Source organism: Ixodes scapularis, unplaced genomic scaffold (assembly GCF_016920785.2).
Source record: "Ixodes scapularis isolate PalLabHiFi unplaced genomic scaffold, ASM1692078v2 PGA_scaffold0__279_contigs__length_252992795, whole genome shotgun sequence".
NCBI classification, from domain to species: Eukaryota; Metazoa; Arthropoda; class Arachnida; order Ixodida; family Ixodidae; genus Ixodes; species Ixodes scapularis.
In genome coordinates, this window is record NW_024609835.1 from 104,995,956 (window position 1) to 105,013,740 (window position 17,785).

General features: G+C 46.9%; 1 protein-coding gene and 1 pseudogene across 1 annotated transcript in view; both read left to right on the forward strand.

The window, feature by feature from the left end:
* Window positions 1-42: 42 nt before the first annotated feature.
* LOC8024770 (origin recognition complex subunit 4) overlaps window positions 43-17,785 on the forward strand; it is a 28,252-nt gene continuing 10,509 nt past the window's right edge. Inside the window, exons 1-9 of the mRNA XM_029990870.4 lie at window positions 43-391; window positions 4,051-4,141; window positions 4,255-4,330; window positions 4,393-4,478; window positions 4,563-4,611; window positions 4,870-5,018; window positions 5,094-5,267; window positions 8,388-8,474; window positions 9,408-9,516. Coding sequence (XP_029846730.2) covers window positions 228-391; window positions 4,051-4,141; window positions 4,255-4,330; window positions 4,393-4,478; window positions 4,563-4,611; window positions 4,870-5,018; window positions 5,094-5,267; window positions 8,388-8,474; window positions 9,408-9,516 — 985 coding nt within the window. The 5' untranslated portion in view covers window positions 43-227. The remainder of the gene's footprint in view (window positions 392-4,050; window positions 4,142-4,254; window positions 4,331-4,392; window positions 4,479-4,562; window positions 4,612-4,869; window positions 5,019-5,093; window positions 5,268-8,387; window positions 8,475-9,407; window positions 9,517-17,785) is intronic.
* LOC121835302 lies at window positions 12,259-15,230 on the forward strand (annotated as a pseudogene).

A 17,785-nucleotide genomic window follows, 5' to 3' on the forward strand; every position in this document is an offset into this window, starting at 1 on the left:
GTCGGTCTAAGTCCGAAGTCGAAATCCGAGATGATGTTTGATACAATGGGCATTTCTGCGGGTTTCTCGAGAAGTTCGAATGGTTCGAATGGTTCTAATAGAGTGGCAAAATCCCCTTATGCCCCTTATTCCAACGTGTTTCGCGAGTTGTTCGCTATATCATTGCGGCGAACGTGCTTTTAGTACTTTCAGCACCCTCCCAAGCCGCCCTTAGACCAGCGTAAAGCATGACACCCGCTCGCAATAGCGCACGGAAGCGCGCCCAGTCCAGGGAGCGAAGTGAGCATTCACATTCGAAACTCGTAGCCCAAGTCAAAAGGATCTTGTCCAACAACCTTTCAACTCACGGGATGCGAGAGCCTGTCAGACCGTACGCTGACAAGCAGAGACGGTGAGTGGAGGGAGCGTCTCTGTCAGTTGCGAGATCCCCAGCGGTAATGTTCTAGCGACGCGTGCATGACCGCTGATTGGTTCTGTATGGAGGATAGTAGGTAGACCTCAAGGCAGCTTGCTTTGAGGTCTACCCACTATCCTGCAATCAGCCAATCAGAGCTCGCCGTCTTTCTGTCGTCACCGCAACTCCTACGCAAGGCGACTTGCTCTCTGCATTGTTTTGAGACGTTCTCTGTTGTATTTTCCCTCGACTTGAAAGTTCCTTAATTTTTTCGCAACACAGTCTCAGGTGTCACATCATACCCATCATGATTACCTCTTTCCTGACCACGGGAAAAGTAGCGATTTTCAATGGATTCGTGCATACGATTTTATTAACCTAACTAATTTGCGTATGGAGCTATACGACACATGAGAAAAATGTGGCCAATTAGTTGTTCTTTCAAAAAAAACCGAGGTTGATATAATGTGAAAAAAAGATTCTAAAATATTATTAAATGCCGGAACTTCTACAGCTATATCAAATATAACAACAAAAGAAAAATTCACAATATGCAAAATGTGCCCCACACCCCCAGCTATTACTGCGGAAAGTTAGTGTCCTCTAACTGACGTCTATTTTTGGTTCGTTGGAGAGTTAGCCTTTGTAACACATGTGCTTTTCAATGAAAGAATGCTTGTAGTGGTGAAACACAGATATACTTTGTTTTGCCTTATGACAAACCGTAGCAGATGCTACTAGCGACCGGAGCCAATCCTAGGCCGCGTGAGTGTTACGTGACCTTGGAGAGGGGGCGAAGTGACGGACAAAAGCGTATCACATGTTACGTTCACAAAACAAGATTGGCTGAGATGGCTCCTAGCGTCCGCTGCAGTTGGACATAAGGTGAAACGGAGTGTAGTACACCTCACATCCCCAGCAGAATGCTTTCTTTGTGTTCCACCTTGGTTTTGTCATAGCCTTGATTGCAGTTCCTTCATATTTAGCATTTTTGTCTGCCACGTTGGGAACATAAAACAATCACGCTGGCTTAGGACAGCATTGGAAATTACAGTGGTGCTTACCGACAACCCCCTATAACAGGGGTGGCCAAGCTGTGGCTCGCGAGCCACATGCAGCTCTTCGCATGTTGAAGTGTGGCTCGTGGCTCCGTCCCCTAACTCTCTCTCTGTCACACACACACACACACACATGCACGCACATTCCCCAGCCTCCCTCCCGGTCACATGAGCACTTCCCCAAAAAGAGAAATTGGAATGCGTTTTAAATTGAAAGACAGGTTGCGGTTTGGTAGTCTTGTGCTACTGCTACCTTACGTACAGTTGGACGTCTTTTGACTCGGATGGGTTGAAAGTAGTTCGAGTTTCGTTTATTGCTCTGGACAGAAGTTTGACCCCCCCCTCCCCCCCCCCCCCCCCCCCCCCCACGGCTCTTGGAAGTTTCGTGATTTTCATTGCTGCTCTTAGGCCAGGTCAGCCTGGCTACCCCCCACCTATGCGGAGGGCAAGTTCGTCTGCTTCTTGCGCAGGGGGTAGCGGTGACGTCAGAACGCCGAGCCCCGATTGGCTGATGGCGACCCCCTATCTGAGTATCGTCTGCTCCTTTGCAACGTCGTCTGCGTCTGTCTTACCTTTCCTGCGACTTTCGGAAGCGCATGTCTTTACGAGCAAACTCGACTTCGCCTTTCAGAGAGGGCAGACGAAATAACTCGAGCGGTACGTTGTTTTTGTCTAACAACTAGCAGACGCCCATCAAGGGGAGAAGTCAAAGGACTCACTGGCGAGGTGTCCCAAGGCGCCGAGGTTTGTTTGCTAAGAACGGAGAGTGAGGGTGGCTAGCGTCCGCAAGTTCCCACCCCAAATACTTTTTCCCTCCTTTAGTGTGCGGCTTTTAACGGCGTCGGCGGGTTGGCGCAGTTAACGTCACCTGCTTTACGTCTGCTAGTCAAAGCGATGGCTGCTTTACCCTTCCTGCGTCTGTCGGAGATTCACCGCTCTCTGAAAGGCGAAGTCGAGCTCGCTTGTAAAGACCTGCACTTCCGAAAGTCGCAGGAAAGGTAAGACAGACGCAGCCAAAGTTGCGAGCAGACGATGTTGCAAAGCAGCAGACGACGCTCAGATAGGGGGTCGCGATCAGCCAATCAAGGCTCGGCATTCTGACTTCACCGCTACCCCCCTGAGCAAGAAGCAGACAAACTTGCGCTCCGCATAACATCATTTAAAGTGTCCTCGTAGCTCTTGAGGTCTAAATATGCCACAATGCAGTTGAATTATCTAAATAATGCCATCTTTGTTAAGAAGACTGATACAAGCAGTTAGCCATGTTAGACAAGTGCAACCACCATTCCTAGGACTATTTTTGACAACCCATTAGCTTTTGGTAAATCTCCGAGCTATGTTGAAACCGAAACTACAGTTCTTCAGCTATCCACGAGGTTGTGGAACATAATTCTCCACCCTAACTTTTATTTCTTGATGGCGCTTGGAAACCATTGATCACCGGTGATCGATGGCCTATGGGCGCAGTTAAGAATAAGTTAACTATCACCAGCTTGCCTGCACACTCACTGTTTTCTCGTTAAGGAGAGGACACTCCTCTACGAGATGATTGCTTGCGGAAGCTATGGAGCTGATGTTATGCTTTCTCCTATAGTCGGCGACAAGTTAAAAGTTCAGGGAAAGCTCCTTCCACCTCTTTCCGATTTAGCTAAGAAAACCCTGGAGAGTGTCACTGACTATAGTATGTTTAACCCCCTTGGGTGGAACAAGCCAGTGCAAGCGGCACCAAATTCAGAAGTCTGAGGGACTTCTGCATTTGGCGCCATTTCTAAAAATAACTACTCTGGCGAATTGACTTCATTTAATATTTGCTGCAATTTCTGAAAATAAGTCATGCACCCCTGATTATCCCTGGGCCAATGCATACCAGTTCAAAAATCACTATATGGGAATAAAAAGGCATCATGAAAGATTGTGTTAAAAAGTACCTGTACTTTACTTTGAAAGTATGTTCTATTTGTAGTACTTTACTTTAAGTACATTACACCGAGTGCACTTACTACTTTACTTGCAGTACAGGGTGTCACAAAAGAACATTTACACTGTCTTTTTTACCGCAAAAATAAACTAGGCATCGCCGAACGCTGATTCTCTGTCCAAAGGTAGAGCTATAGGTCACAACCAGATGCCAAAGTTTCAGCCCGATCCGATAACTTACTCAAAAGTTAAAAGTGATTTTCTAAAAATTTCAATGGGAAAAGGGAGCCCATTTTTGCCCGTTTTCGGATTTTGGTGCCGTAGAGCCCCATGTGTTCGAAAACTCCGTCGGCCGCCATTTACCCATTGAAATTTTCAGAAAATCAGTTATAACTTTTGATTAAGTTATCGGATCGGGCTGAAACTTTGGCATCTGGTTGTGACCTCTAGCGCTACCTTTGGCGGAGAATGAGTGTTCGGCGATGCCTAGTTTATTTTTGCGGTAAAAAAGACCGCAAAAATTTTCTTTTTTGACACCCTGTACATCACCTTTCACATACTTTGTACTTTCCTTAAAGTACTTTTTAGATGCACTTTACCTACCACTGACTGGAAGTGTCGGGACTGAGGTACATATCCCGCCCCAGACTAGAAATTATGATTTTTCACCCTCTTTTGAAGGAATCTTTATGACCTGATCACAAGAGCAGTTACCTTGGGAGAGAGCAACTCCGTGCTGGTGACAGGGCCCAGAGGAAGCGGAAAGACGTCGGTGAGTAATGGTGTAATAACAATGGTATTGACAATGATAATTTGCCCCCCCTCCCCCCCACCTCAAAGAAAAAAAAAAAAAAAGATTGCTTCTTCTTTAATTAATTTTTTCAGTTAATCCACAGCGTGCTCCAAGATGTGTCTCGACAATCCGACGTGATGGGAAACTTTCTACTTGTTGAGCTCAATGGTACAAACTTCTTTTGGATCAATGTTACCAACCAAAAGCTCTAAGCCTCCGTCATTTTTCAGGACTTGTTCACACTGATGACAGGATTGCCCTGAGAGACATCACACGGCAGCTGCGATTAGAAAATGCCGTCGGCGACAAAGTATTTGTAAGTGTGACAAATAGCTGCATTATTTCTATATTGCTTGTTTCATTTATAATATTTCTTTCCGATTCTTGCATGCTCTTACAGGGCAGTTTTTCAGAGAACTTCACCTTTCTCCTCGAGTCACTGAAGTCAGGTGTGTGCATACTTTGTTTTCTTTTATATCTTGCATAAAGTAAATTGAGCTTCGACGTGAAGCCTGAATGCCATTTCTCAGGTACTTTAAAATTTTATATGGCAGCGCTAAACAGGAGGGACGATAGCCCCCATTGGACATTCCAGACGATACTGATCCCCTCCCCCACGACATCTCCCAAACACTTCAGATGCTGTTGACACTTGGTCATTGCGAGAACGTTGTAATTCTCACGACATTTGTTCCTCCTTTCCGCAGGTGACCAGCAGTCCAAGTCTATCGTGTTTATCCTCGAAGAGTTTGATTTGTTCTGTTATCACAAAAATCAGACCCTCCTGTACAACCTCTTTGACGTGGCACAATCTGCGCAAGCCCCGGTCATGGTTGTTGGGGTCACCTGCAGACTGGTGAGTGATGGCAAGTGTACATTCGTGTGCAGTGTGCAGGTGGACCCGAACCTCCTTTGCCGACGATCTTTCCAGGATGCCATAGAGCTCTTGGAAAAGAGGGTCAAGTCCCGGTTCTCCCACCGCCAGCTTCACCTGTTTAATGAGTTCAGCTTTGAGGAGTACCTCAATATCATAATGGATCATCTCTCCCTTCCGTCGGACTTCCCCTGCAAGCAGCTGAGGGACGAATGGAACTCCTCTGTTCAGGTATACCGACATGGCTTCTCTCTTGATAGCGAGTCACATCACATGTTGCCCGCCAAGCAATTGTATATTCGTTTCTGAGCACCGGGTTGTAGTATATGGGCTTCACTGTTTCCACATAGATTTCCACAAGTTAGATAAACATATGCAGGGAGGTACTCTTAGAAGCTGGATTCATCCAAGAAACGTTTGATTTTTGGAATTTTAATTCCGAAAATCAAATATTTCTGTTTGATTTTCTGAGGATTTTCCGGCATGAGGTGGCTTGGATGTCATGATTTAGGGTGTGGAGTGGGGGAGGGAAGGTCAAAGTGCATGTGTATATACAATTTTAGGATGGGCAGAGCTGAATTTCCACAAGCCCCCCCTCTTCCACCTTAGTTATGCCATTGCCTCTGATGAGATGACTTGATTATCGTGTCTGCTACGTGACCCTGTGCCGTGGCTACAGAGTATTGTGCTCGTGTCAACCTTTACCGCTTCTCACCAGAGCATGCGCATCAAGCTGAGCGTCCAGTGGGGGAGCGCCTGGCTCAGTGTGATAGGCACGGAAATTATGCTCAATACTATTACTGGTCTACCTTCCTTGATCTTGATTGTAAGTTAATCTCTAATTTTAAAGAGCTGTGCCGAGAAATGGCAGATTGGCTTCTTTTTGATGGCATTTACAGCACTTATATTCGGGCTAAATGAACTATTGAGTGTAAAAGGAGGAGAGGAGTGAGGTTTGATCCCAACTAAAGTGTTGCTTCATGATTCGTTTTGCAACCATTTTTTTTAATCTGAACCTACTCTGACCAGAGCCTTATTTTTGAAAAAGGAAGCTCTGTGTTAATAACTGAACAAAAGGGCGCCGACGAGCTGGTGAATATAAAGCATGACAAATATCCCGAGACTGCGGTTAAAAACAACACATACGTTAAAATGAAAAAGAGAGACATACGCTAAAGGGCATTTTAGTGTATGTCGTTTTTAAACCACAGTCTCGTTTTTTTTTTGTCGAGTTATCTGTCTCTTTGTGTCCTTTCTACTCTTCTTACAAAAGGTAATAATATGCTCCAGAATCAGAGAGGAGCCCTTAGTCAATATCAAAGAAAAAAGCATCAGTGGTTGCTCCAAACCGATGTTTCGCCTGCTACAGAACCTGCTCCAAAAGGTCAAATGCTGTCTCCATCACTGAAATTGTTAAGTGAAATGTATTTTAAATTTACTGTAACTTTTTCTTCTGCATTGTTATCAGTGATTGGATGGATTGTTCAAGCGATCTGCCATTTAGAATCAGATGTAGTGATAAAGAGTCACTTCTTTTCAGCTAGTGACTTAAATTGAATTAGTCTGATTTAAATAAACTAAATGTGATTTATTTGATTTTTAAGGGAAATCATGAATTTTTTCTACCCTACTTATCACCCACTTGAAGGGCCCTGCAAGGACTTTTTTACTGGTTTTTAATTTGCACCAAACCTGAGCGCACTGAACGTAGTAACTTAATGAAACTTTTCTTTTCTCGAATTCCGCTTTATTTTAAAAGTTATAGGCAAACTTAAATTACAAAAACAAGCAAAAAATAACCTCCTTCATGGCGTCCTTGGTCGCTTGAGTGGCCGTTAACTCGAGGAGGGGCTGCCGCACTCCGTGTCGACGGCTCAAGAGGGCGCCACTAAAGCATGTTTTGGATAGGCTGTATGAAGCGAGCAGCCAGGGTGGCTCACATTGCGTTTGCTGCGCGATTAAAAACTAAATCGGCATGATACTTCTTTAACCTCAAACGACAGCAAACATCAGTTCAGAATGGGAGCCACTTTGTACTGCCATACCGCCAAACGGCCAAACCGCAAGCCAAACCTGCTCGCCGAAGGCCTTCGGAACACTCAGAACCGGTCGCCAAACAGTAGCGCCGCAGCGTACATGCAGGACCTTTCTACGCTTGCCGCTCGTCAGTGCCTGATCCCGCTACCCCTCTGTAGTATGCGCCGCCTTTTCCACCGTTTGGTGGCGGGTATGTCGAGGGGTCATTTGTTGTTTTTGTACTTTATAAGCATTTGTTTCTTTTCTAATTTAAAATACTGAACAAAAACTACTTTCATAAATATTTGAAACTGTTCGGGTCACTTATATTTTGTATTTCGACTAAAAAGAAGCTTTTAGCGGGTCTGACCAGTAGTAAGCCCAGGACCGAAGACATCACATATTGCGCGCTTTCGGCACCGCGGGTCACCCCGTAGGTGGAGAAAATTTCCGCGTTGTCCGGTAAAAATATGACATACTGATATTTAGTTACTTGCGTGTTCACAGACATATATCGGCGCTCTGCTCCGTGAAATGAGCGCTCTCCAGGCTTTCCCAGAAAAAAGGCGACAGAAAAGCAGGAAAGAAAAAAGCAGACTCCTTTGTTGCAGCGAGTTGAGGTAGTTCCAAGTGTTTGGTCCTCTTTTGCCGCAAGCTGGCTCCAGGTCTCTGCACGGTGATGCCACATTCCAATTGTTTTGTTTTCCGCACGCTTCGTCTACCGCGTCTCACACTCCAACAGGCTCTGAGAATGTCACATATGCACTGCAACTACAGAAGATGGCATCTACAAATAAAACATCCATGGAGTGCTCACGCGTTTACCTCGCACAACACGGCCTCTTTGTGCCATCCAGTGTCCACATGTGTGTACAGTTTCTCCACATTACCACATTTTGTGTTAATGCCGTTAATGCTTCTGCCGTACTAGTCTGGCCTTTGCCAGACTAGTATAGCAGAAGGGTGACTTTTTTTCTTGGTCCTAGATTACTTTTGCAACCTAGAACAACGTGATTGGGGCCATACTCAGGTTCAGACATTTGGGGCAAGCAGATGCAAAATTCAGGAGGGTATGTTCCCACCCTCGCACCTTTGTAGCACCGTTCTTGCAGCCTAGAATCTGCATGGGATCTACAGTTGCGACAACTGCCGTCCCCCTCACGCCCAAATTCGTCGTCCTTCTTAGTTTTCTTGTCCAAATTCCCATTTCTGCCCAAATTAGTGTGTTGCCATTGAGTGAATGGCTTTGCTTCTCATGGTGACTGCTTACCCACAGCAGGTAGGAAAGCTGTCAGGAATATTGTGAATGCATCCCTTGTTCTTAAATGTTGACAGACACTTGTTCAGGAGAGTGGAGTGTGGATGGCCATGAAACGTCAGTACTCAACCAACAAGGACATTCGAGCCATGAAGCAGCTTTTGGTAAGTGCACTGCTTTCAGTTGCAGCTGAGTAAAAACAAATATCAATAAGCAAAGAAAAAAAAGCATACACGATTTAATAAAATTGTTAGTGATATAAATTGTAAGCTAGCGGTTATTCTTATAACTGCTATTTTATAGGTGTTGCCAGAGTAATTTCTAGCTGTTCAGTAAATCTCAAGAGTTATTTCTGTCAATAATGTGGTGAAGATGGGTAAAATAGCCCTTTTAAAAAATTACTTGGTACCCCAAGTAAAGTGTTACCTGCCAAACATTTGCATTCTTGATTTTTTTTTTACATTTTGTTTTCAATGATGACAGCAATCTTGATAGTATTAAATTTCAGTATTGAATTTTTTGCATTTAATTTTTTTTTTTTTCAAGTATATAGGTGACTGCAGGGCCGTAACCAGGGGGGGGGGGTTAGGGGGTTCTGACCCCCCCCCCCCCCCGAAATTTTTTTCTGGGTATGGCCCTGGTCGGTGCACTGGCAGCCAGCCAATTTTAATCTCCAACTCTGCGCGCGCGCAGTGGCGCCGGTTGGCTACCGGGTACCAAACCGGGACCGGTTCTCCGGTTTTCTGTAACTCTCCATTATATGCCACCGATGCACATGATTCATAGGCGAAAATAAGACAATAGACACTTTCAAAATGGCCGCCGTTGTCCCCGAAAACCCCCCCCCCCCCCCGAAATTTTTCCTGGGTACGGCGCTGGGTGACTGTGTTCTCTATTATTGCCTACATATGAAAATGTAGGTTTATTCAGCTCTATTATATCCCTTTGTCCAAATCATTGTATGTAAGGAAATATGAACTTGCACTCTATCTATATGTTAAGCATTTTGTGCTTCATCAACTATATTTTAACGCCCTACGAGTTTACTTTTGTTTGTTGTATGTTGTTTGTATAGAGAAAATGCATGTTTCTTTCAGCTTGCACCTGTAAAGCAGTTGTCAGAACAGAATTTAAGATTGAGTGCTTCTGACATTGTCGAATCTCAGAAGCAGCTTCTCATGGACTCCAAGGTGGCACTTCTGAAAGGTGAAAAACCTTTCACATGATTTGCATCTACTGTAGTGTGCGAGCCGAAAAGCGCAAGCCATGCTTTCTGCATCGCAAAGAATTAAACTATGCAGCGCCTGGAGGTGGCGCTATCTGTTGGGATAAGACTACAGAGTTTTTTTAACTCGGTTCATAAGCGTGGTAGAACCTTTATGATGCATTTTCGGTCCATAGATTTCTGCCTGTTTGCAAATGCCAGTCCAATTAAAGTCCCAGTAGGTCAGGTTTTCATTTCCCATTTGTTGTGTTTACTTTGCCAGTTCTTACATCAAAAAACTACCCCCCAACGCAATGCATTGGGCTTCCCGGCTGCCATCTTCCTTTTGCCGTGTTCCTCCCTTTTTTTAACCTTTTCGCCTCTGCTTCTTGCTCCTCGCCAAGTACGCTTTGCACTAGCTATGATAGGAGCAGCGGCCGATGCGGACGAGCATCTGCATTAGCTATATCAACTTGGAGAGTTAGTTCACTCTTAGGGTTGATATTCTTATGGGTAGACCACCTAATTTCACTAGCAGTTCCGAGAAAAAGGTTGACTCGCATTTTAATAAATACGGTGGTTCTCTGCAGCTGCGCATGTGTACAAGAAATAAGTTGCTCCATGACAGCTGCTGCAGACTGCTTGTCTCCTCTATAATATGCCCCCAAAGGTGTTATTGATTGTTAAATTTTCCCAAATCATCCTTTTTTTTTTTTTCACCGCCATCTCCTAAAACAGGTATTGGTGGGGTTCTAATGCGCGCATACTTTAAGATTTTTTCTTTACCCCGACGGATACATTGAGGCAAAGTTCGAGCTTTGTCGCCAACCGATTTTTCGGACTTTGTAGGGACCGAAAAAATGTCAGAATTATAGAGCAGTTCGAAAAATCAGCAGATTAGAAAACCTGACTTTACTAAGCGGGACAGGCTGTCAATAGTGCCTTGCTTTAGGTTACGCCTCCGCTTGCGTTGAGCCACTTTCTATTAGCTTGAGAATCGCTGCCTTCTTTTCTAGCATTATGGTCGAGTACTTTCCTCACTTCTTAGCGACACTTCGCGGCGGCACAAGAACAGGTGGGGTCATTGTTGAATATTTGAGGGAGGTGAGAGCTCACAAGAGCACGATGAGCTAGTGGGTCAGCGCACCCAGGGAATCCGTCGTTCTGAGATATAAATGGATGCGAGCGGTACGGAGAGATTCGAGTCCTTTCTTTACACACTGGTGCCGAAACCCAAGATGTTTTGAAGGACCGCTCCTGCTGCGCCACGATAACCGACATCCATGGACCATATGAAGAGAATGCACAGCAAACTCCGTTCGGCCGTTACCCGCACCCTCAACGCTCTCACCGATCTACTCCGAGGCATTGATCCCGACTTCACCGACCTGCAAGTACACCTCGATTTCCTTCTCCGAAAGGAAGTGCAGCTAAAAGAATTAGACAATGAGATCAAGGACCTGTTAGATGACGAGTACCTGGAGAACGAGGTTGTTGGCACACTCAAGTACAACATGAAGATCAGTCGCACCGTCACCCGAGTTCGTTGTGCTCTAGCTCAAAATTGCATTACCAGCACTCCACCCCAAGTATCGGACAACGGTACAGCCCTCGGTGGTCGGGATCAAGTTTCCGCCAGAATAGGAGGTCTGGTCCATGCACCCGCTCGCCAAATACCACATACCGTCGTGCTCCTCAAATTACAGATACCCTCCTTTTTGGGGAACCTGCGGGACTGGCAAAGCTTTTCACAACACTTCCGAGTGACGATCCACGACAACGTCGATCTCCCACGCATCGAGATACTATCTGCAGTCATATCTAACCGGACTGGCAAAACAAGCAATCGAATGGGTGAGGCTCTCGGACACAGGGTACGACCTCGTCATAAAAGCTCTTCTTGAATGATTTGGACAGAGCAGCATTCTTATAGGCGAACATATCAATCAATTACTGGCATTGTCATCTGTTAACAGCTCCAACAACATCGCGCAGCTGCTACATTTGTATGATTCAATACAGTTCCGCACAAGCTGCTTTGAAGGTTTGGGTGTTCCACCTACTCAATACACGACTGTCCTCAAGCGCGTCCTCATGAGATCGCTCCCCAACAACCTTGCTGTTTTGTTCAGACAGAGCATAAAGGAAAAGGAGTCACCGACCGAAGCAGGTGATATTGCCATGTGCATCGGCGAGCAAGCGCGTGCATGGCCGAGTGGTAACCGCGCTTGACTTTTGCGCGGAAGGTGTAGGTTCGATTCCAGTCAGCGGACTGTCCTTTTATTTATTCTTTCAATTTGGCCTTCTCGTAAGTTCGAGAACATTCTTGTCTGATCGAGTTTTGAATATTCTACACACCGAAAGTTCTACGCCAAATGATCCAGAAACCCACGAGGGTACATAAGGGACTCCGCAAGGTGAGCGAAGTCAGTCTCGCTTCAGCAATCGATCCTGCTGTTTCGCCGACATCGACGCCTGCGATGCTACCTTACTTTTATTTTGTTTTGGGCACAAGTTCGCCTCATTTAATGTTTAGTTTCTTTAGTTATTCCTTGCCTCTTCATTTGTCATTCGTACCAATATGCAGACCGCTGCAGGCCTCAGGTATGGGCCAATGGCCTTTCTGTGGTGTCGCAGCCCTTTAGGCTGAATAAAGATTATTATTACTATTACCGGCGTCCCAGGTACAGCCAAAGTTGCTACCATCTTGAGGTTTCTTCGGATCCAAATAGGGAGCCACGAGGAGAGTCAGGGGGACTTCAGTGGTCTTCACCTGACTCACCACCAGAGGACCGAAGGGGAACACGCCTTTCAAGCGCCCAGCACACTCTTCCGTCGGCTCTTGCCCTCCCGACTTCTTTGGTCGCACCGGAGCCCGGGTCATGCCCACTTTGTACCAGCATCGGACACCAATTGCAGGACTGCAATACCAACATATCTTCCGACACGAAATGAAACCGATTGAGAGCTGCAAGGTGTTGTTTCAGATGCGGCAAGGTCAACCACATTGCCCATAATTGCCGTACGTCGACACGATTGGTATGCAGTACTTGCAGCGGATGCCATATCGCCATCCTCTGCGACATATGGCGCTTCCCTCAAGACGAGTCAAGACCGAGCTTCACCAACGTCAGTGAATCACGTACAGACGAGAACCGAGGCCTTACAAACAATGTGACCACTGCTTCCACTACCAGCACGGGAGTGTCATTGGTTTTGCTTCAAACCGCTAAGGCCTGGGCTACAGGCACCACTGACAGCGCACTCCTAAGAGTTCTTCTGGACACAGGAAGCCAGCGGACATTTATAAAACGAGAGTCCTCGTAGAGGCTTTGGTGCCCAGTTCTCGGTATCGAAAAGCTTACCATCTACACATTCGGAAACATTAAACGCCCCACAAATTATCGCTGCCGCCGTGTCGAACTGATGCTACAGAGCCAATACAGCACAAGCAAGGTTACCGTGGAGGCGCTTGAAGTGTCCGAACTACGTACTGGCCTCTTGACAACGATATCCTAAATCAGCTACATTCTGTTGGGCTGATTGTGGCTGACGTCGTCCCCCCTAGTTTACAGGCAGACACAGAGGTCAGCGTACTTATTGGCTCCAACGTCTACTGGAAGGTAGCAACTGGACAAATTCGCCTTCTAAGTGAGCATCTGAGAGCAGTACATACCATCTTTGGATGGAAGGTACAAGGCCGCTACATGTGCCCAACGGGTGACCGAAGTAACACCACCGCCGTTTCAACAACCAGCTGTGAAACATTGCTCCTTGAAATGCTACGTAATCCATCTGAGATGTTGCGACTGGATGCTATCGGCATCTCTGACCTTCCCTCGTCAGACCCAGCAACTGACCCAGCGTTGCTTCAATTCAATGAACAGATCGTTAAAAAGCAAAACAGTGACGGCGCGCGAGTGTATGCAGGGGTTGCGTTTAGTGAGCCGTTGACGCTCTCTGACGCGTGTTGGTGTCCACGGTTTTATTCTATTCCTTTGTGAAACAAGGAAAATTTAGGTAGAAGAGAAATGGCAAATTTGAAGAAGACGAACCTCATTGAAGTGCTTCACCAGAGAGGCATGTTAGTGCCATCTGGCTCGCCAAAGAAAAAGCTCCTCGTTAAGTTGTACAGGCAGCACGTTTTGAACAACGGCCGTTTCACATCGGGCGACTACTCGAGCGTCAAGGACGTCCGAGATACCTCCAAGGAACACGACTACACCTATACGCTCCCAGAGGTGTCTGACAGCTTCACGTCGCTTTCAGACGACGCCTTGTTTGCCAAGCTCCGCGGCTTTGGTTTCCAGGCAGACGCTGTTGTAGCCTCGACTCGGAGTCAATACGAGAGGCACCTTCAGCAACTGCTGAACAACAGCAGCGTCCCGACCACTCGATCCGTCCCAACCGACGAGTTCTCTGCTACAGAGGAGGAGGAGGAAGAGGAGCCTCAAGTCATCCCCGAGGACAACTCTGGCGAAGAAGATGGTGGTACGCCGCTGCGGAAGGGACCCACGACATTCTTCCCTCTGAGTGCCCAGGGTGTCTGATTCAACCTGAACAACAGCAACTCCCCCAGTGTAACGAGGCCGTGCAGCCGAGTCGGCATTCGTTCACCTACAGCACCCACAGCAGCAGCCTTCCTCAGGCCGGTTCACCTGTCCACATGACGCTGCGTTCCAGAGCAGGAGCACGTGGAGAGGACATGGCAGGCCACAGTGCAGCCACCACGCCGGCTGTTGGCAAGCAGCGGCGCATGTCCATGGCGGTCAAGGTGCTCATCGTGCTGGTGGTGATTACTGTGAACGTGCTCATCTACCTGCGAACGCCTGTCGAGCAGGGGTCGTTTAAAACAAGCATCTTAATCAGTCACTCTTGCATCGCTCCCATTAAACCAGTAACGCTACCCCGTTTGGAATTGCTAGCTTGCTTGCTATGAGCGCGTCTCTTTGATTACGTAAACAAAACAGTAAGGATTGCTCATCTGCAAGTTCAGTTTTGAATAAGATGGCAGCAGTTTGTGTGCAACCATGTGATCGAAATCCAGCGCCTCATTGAAAGATTTTCTTGGACCCATTGCCTGAGCCACGATAACCTGGTAGTATGCATCTGCGTTTTGAGGGACAACGACGTGATCAGCGTTGTTTGGTGGGAGCGCGACTCTGAATAGATTAGCTCGGCTCCAAACTGCGTCATGCGAAATGGCAGAGTGAAGCGGCATTTAGAGGAGCTTGACCTGCTGCCCCCAAAGAAAAAGAAGCTGAAGGTTGCAGCTAGCATTGAACTCACCGTCAATCTGACTCCAGCCATCTTCGTTTCACTTGAGGTTTCCGTAGAGCCAAAGGTAAACCACAAGCAATTTGAACATGAATCCCACTGGAACGAAATGGAAGCAGACGGTGCCGAGCGGAAAGAAGCAGACGACGGAATGCAGGGAGGAGCGGAAAATGAAGGACAGAGCGATGCAAACGAAGACAAGGCTTTTGCACCGGACGACTGTTCCACTCCTGCCTAATGAAAAATGCTAATGGACAAGGCAGAACAGACGCCGCCATCTTTAGAGAAATCACTGAAAGTTTGCAAGCTTCAGTTGCCTGGATTGGAACAAGCTCGGGGCGTCATCCTGGGAGGCGGAGCCCAGGATGACTCCCCGAGCTGTGACAGAACAGGGTACACCACTCTCATCAGCCACTGCCGAGCCGGAGACGAAATCGGAACCCAGGTCCACCGCGAGGTTTAATGCAGTTTTTCCAAAACTCAAGACGCCTTCGAGGGTCGGAGAGGCGATAGCGTTCAAGGTGCTTGAGCTCGATGCCAAGTACTGCCACAATGTGTTAGGGTACAAGGAGGGCAAAGTCCGGCACCACGGCAACACTGCCTCGACTACAGGTCGGCGACGTAGTCATCGAAGAAGACGACAACCCCTGTTGTCGTCATCGAGAAGACGACTATGGAAACTTGGTCGGGTAACGAAGATGTTCCCCGGCTGAGAGAGCGTGACTCGAGCATGCGCACTACAACTCTCCAGCGGTTTGGAACTACGCCGTCCTGTTCAGGCGAGATCATTCCCTTCGTTGCCGCAGGGGGGGAGGATGTTGAATATTGGAAGACAACGAGAGCTCACAAGAGCACGAGCTCGTGTGCCAGCGCACCCGGGGAATCTTTTTTTCTGAGATGCGAGCGGTACGGAGCGGTTCGAGTCCTTTCTTTACAGTCATGATGTCCAAGCCAGCGTAGTCCGAAAACATCCTTCATCGAGATGAGATGAGAGACGCAAGTCCACAACTACAGAATGGCGAATGAACAAATCAGAATGGTAACAATGATCATGATAATGGCTCGCAGCTAGAGAAAAGAAAGCCATAAGCGTCACCTAGAGGTAGGACTTAGCAGTACTCAAGAAGCGCTGCCAAACCAAGCCAATCCATGTGCAGCCAACACAGAATCTAAAATGGCGACTTCCCGGTAGTGTTTCCTGCTGATCGCTCGTGACGATTTTGTCCGAAAAATAGAAATTTCTGACTTCAAGCTATCCGAAACATCGGTCATGAATATGCACTATTTCTATCGGATAGGTCACTGTTCCACATTTAGGACCGAATTATTGGCATTGAATTATTGGTGTCCAAAAAATCGGTCGGCAACTGTATTTGATTTTTTTAAGGGTGAAAACCACCGTCCAGGGTTTTCACTTGTCGCCGATGCAGTAATGTTGTGCAGAAAGTTCCCATATTTTACACAGGTGTGCATTATAGACATTTGTTCCATAAGATGGTCAGATTATGTATGCAGGAATATCTATGGAGGTTCCCAGTCAAGTGACAACGAAACAAGCTTTGACTTTTACTGCTGTATGTCTTGAAAAACAATTTAGAGCCTGCAAAACATGAGACAAAATTAATTAAATGTTCATTTGGGTCACACATCCTACAGTGGTGCAGATTATACTCAAGATATAGTGGTATGGTACCCTTGAAATACCTAGGAAAAGACATCATTAAAAACTGTTTCATTAAATGAACTGCCAACCCTCATTTGAAAGGCCTAGGAAAGTCAAGATGCCTTTTTTGTGGGATGGCACAATTGTAACCACAAGAGACCATGCATAAGAGTATTGGTATGTGCTTGAATATGGTCATACAGTATAGACCACTTACAACGTAACCGCTTATAGTGCAGGACCGGGTATAACGCGGCTTTTTTAAACCACCGGTTCGCCTCCCATAGAACTCCATGTAATTACATACCGCTTAAAATGCAGGCGCTCAAAAGGGAAATACCGGTTATAGTGCGGTTTCTGGAACAGCCCGCCGAGCGCGCCGACTACATAACGGCGCTAGCAGCAAGCGGCCCTCGCGGGGCAAGGAGGTTGCTCGAAGAAGCGGGGAGAAGCGAAGAGAGAGGCTTCAGTTGCCATAACGACGGAGGGACACACGCACGTGTCGTTCCCGCTGCGCTGGAAACGTGCTGGAAACCACGACCAACTCTATAGCTGGAAACAACCCAACGACAGACCAATCGCAGGTCGAGGAGAAGTGTTCGCGCGCGTTGCATGCCGGTCGCGGGCCGGCTTCTTCTATCCGCAAACATGGCGTCGACGTAGACGGCATGGTGGAAGCTCATCGTTCCGCGTAAAAGCGCTATCCTTGACAGTGAATTTTCGTTGTGTGTCGTTATGATAACCCAGCACGTACTAGAAGGGAAGATCCACCAACTCATGCGGCAATGTCGTGGCGGCACTCTCAAGACGGCAGAAACGCCCATGTAGTCGTGTTTGTTTACTTCGACTACAGTGGTGCTTTCTAAGCATTTGTGTTTCCGAACATCGCCCGGATTTCTTGTTTGGAGCATTTCATGCCTGTGCTAAAGTTGAAGGTATCACTGGCGTGTACCATAAAAGGATGCGAATTTTCACGCGTTTTCATCGCCGGAGAAAAGTGATTAGGGTTAGCAATCCTGAACGCTCGCAACGTCCGTCCGCAACCCGCGACGCCGTTAAAAGGCTGTGCCAGGCAAAAGTCGCTCATTTCTTTCAAAATGTGTGACACACTTGAGAGAGAAGTGTACTAGTCTGGTGGAATAAAGACTTTCTTCACTCTAAGCTTTATTTTTCATGTAACGTAAAATAAATTGTCTTACGAAGGTAAGTTGTCTCATGGCGTGTATTTTGGCCTGAAAAATTATGTTTTGGTTATAGTGCAGTACCGCTTATAGTGCGGATTTTCGCGACTCCCGCGACATACATTATATGCGGTCTACACTGTATAGTTT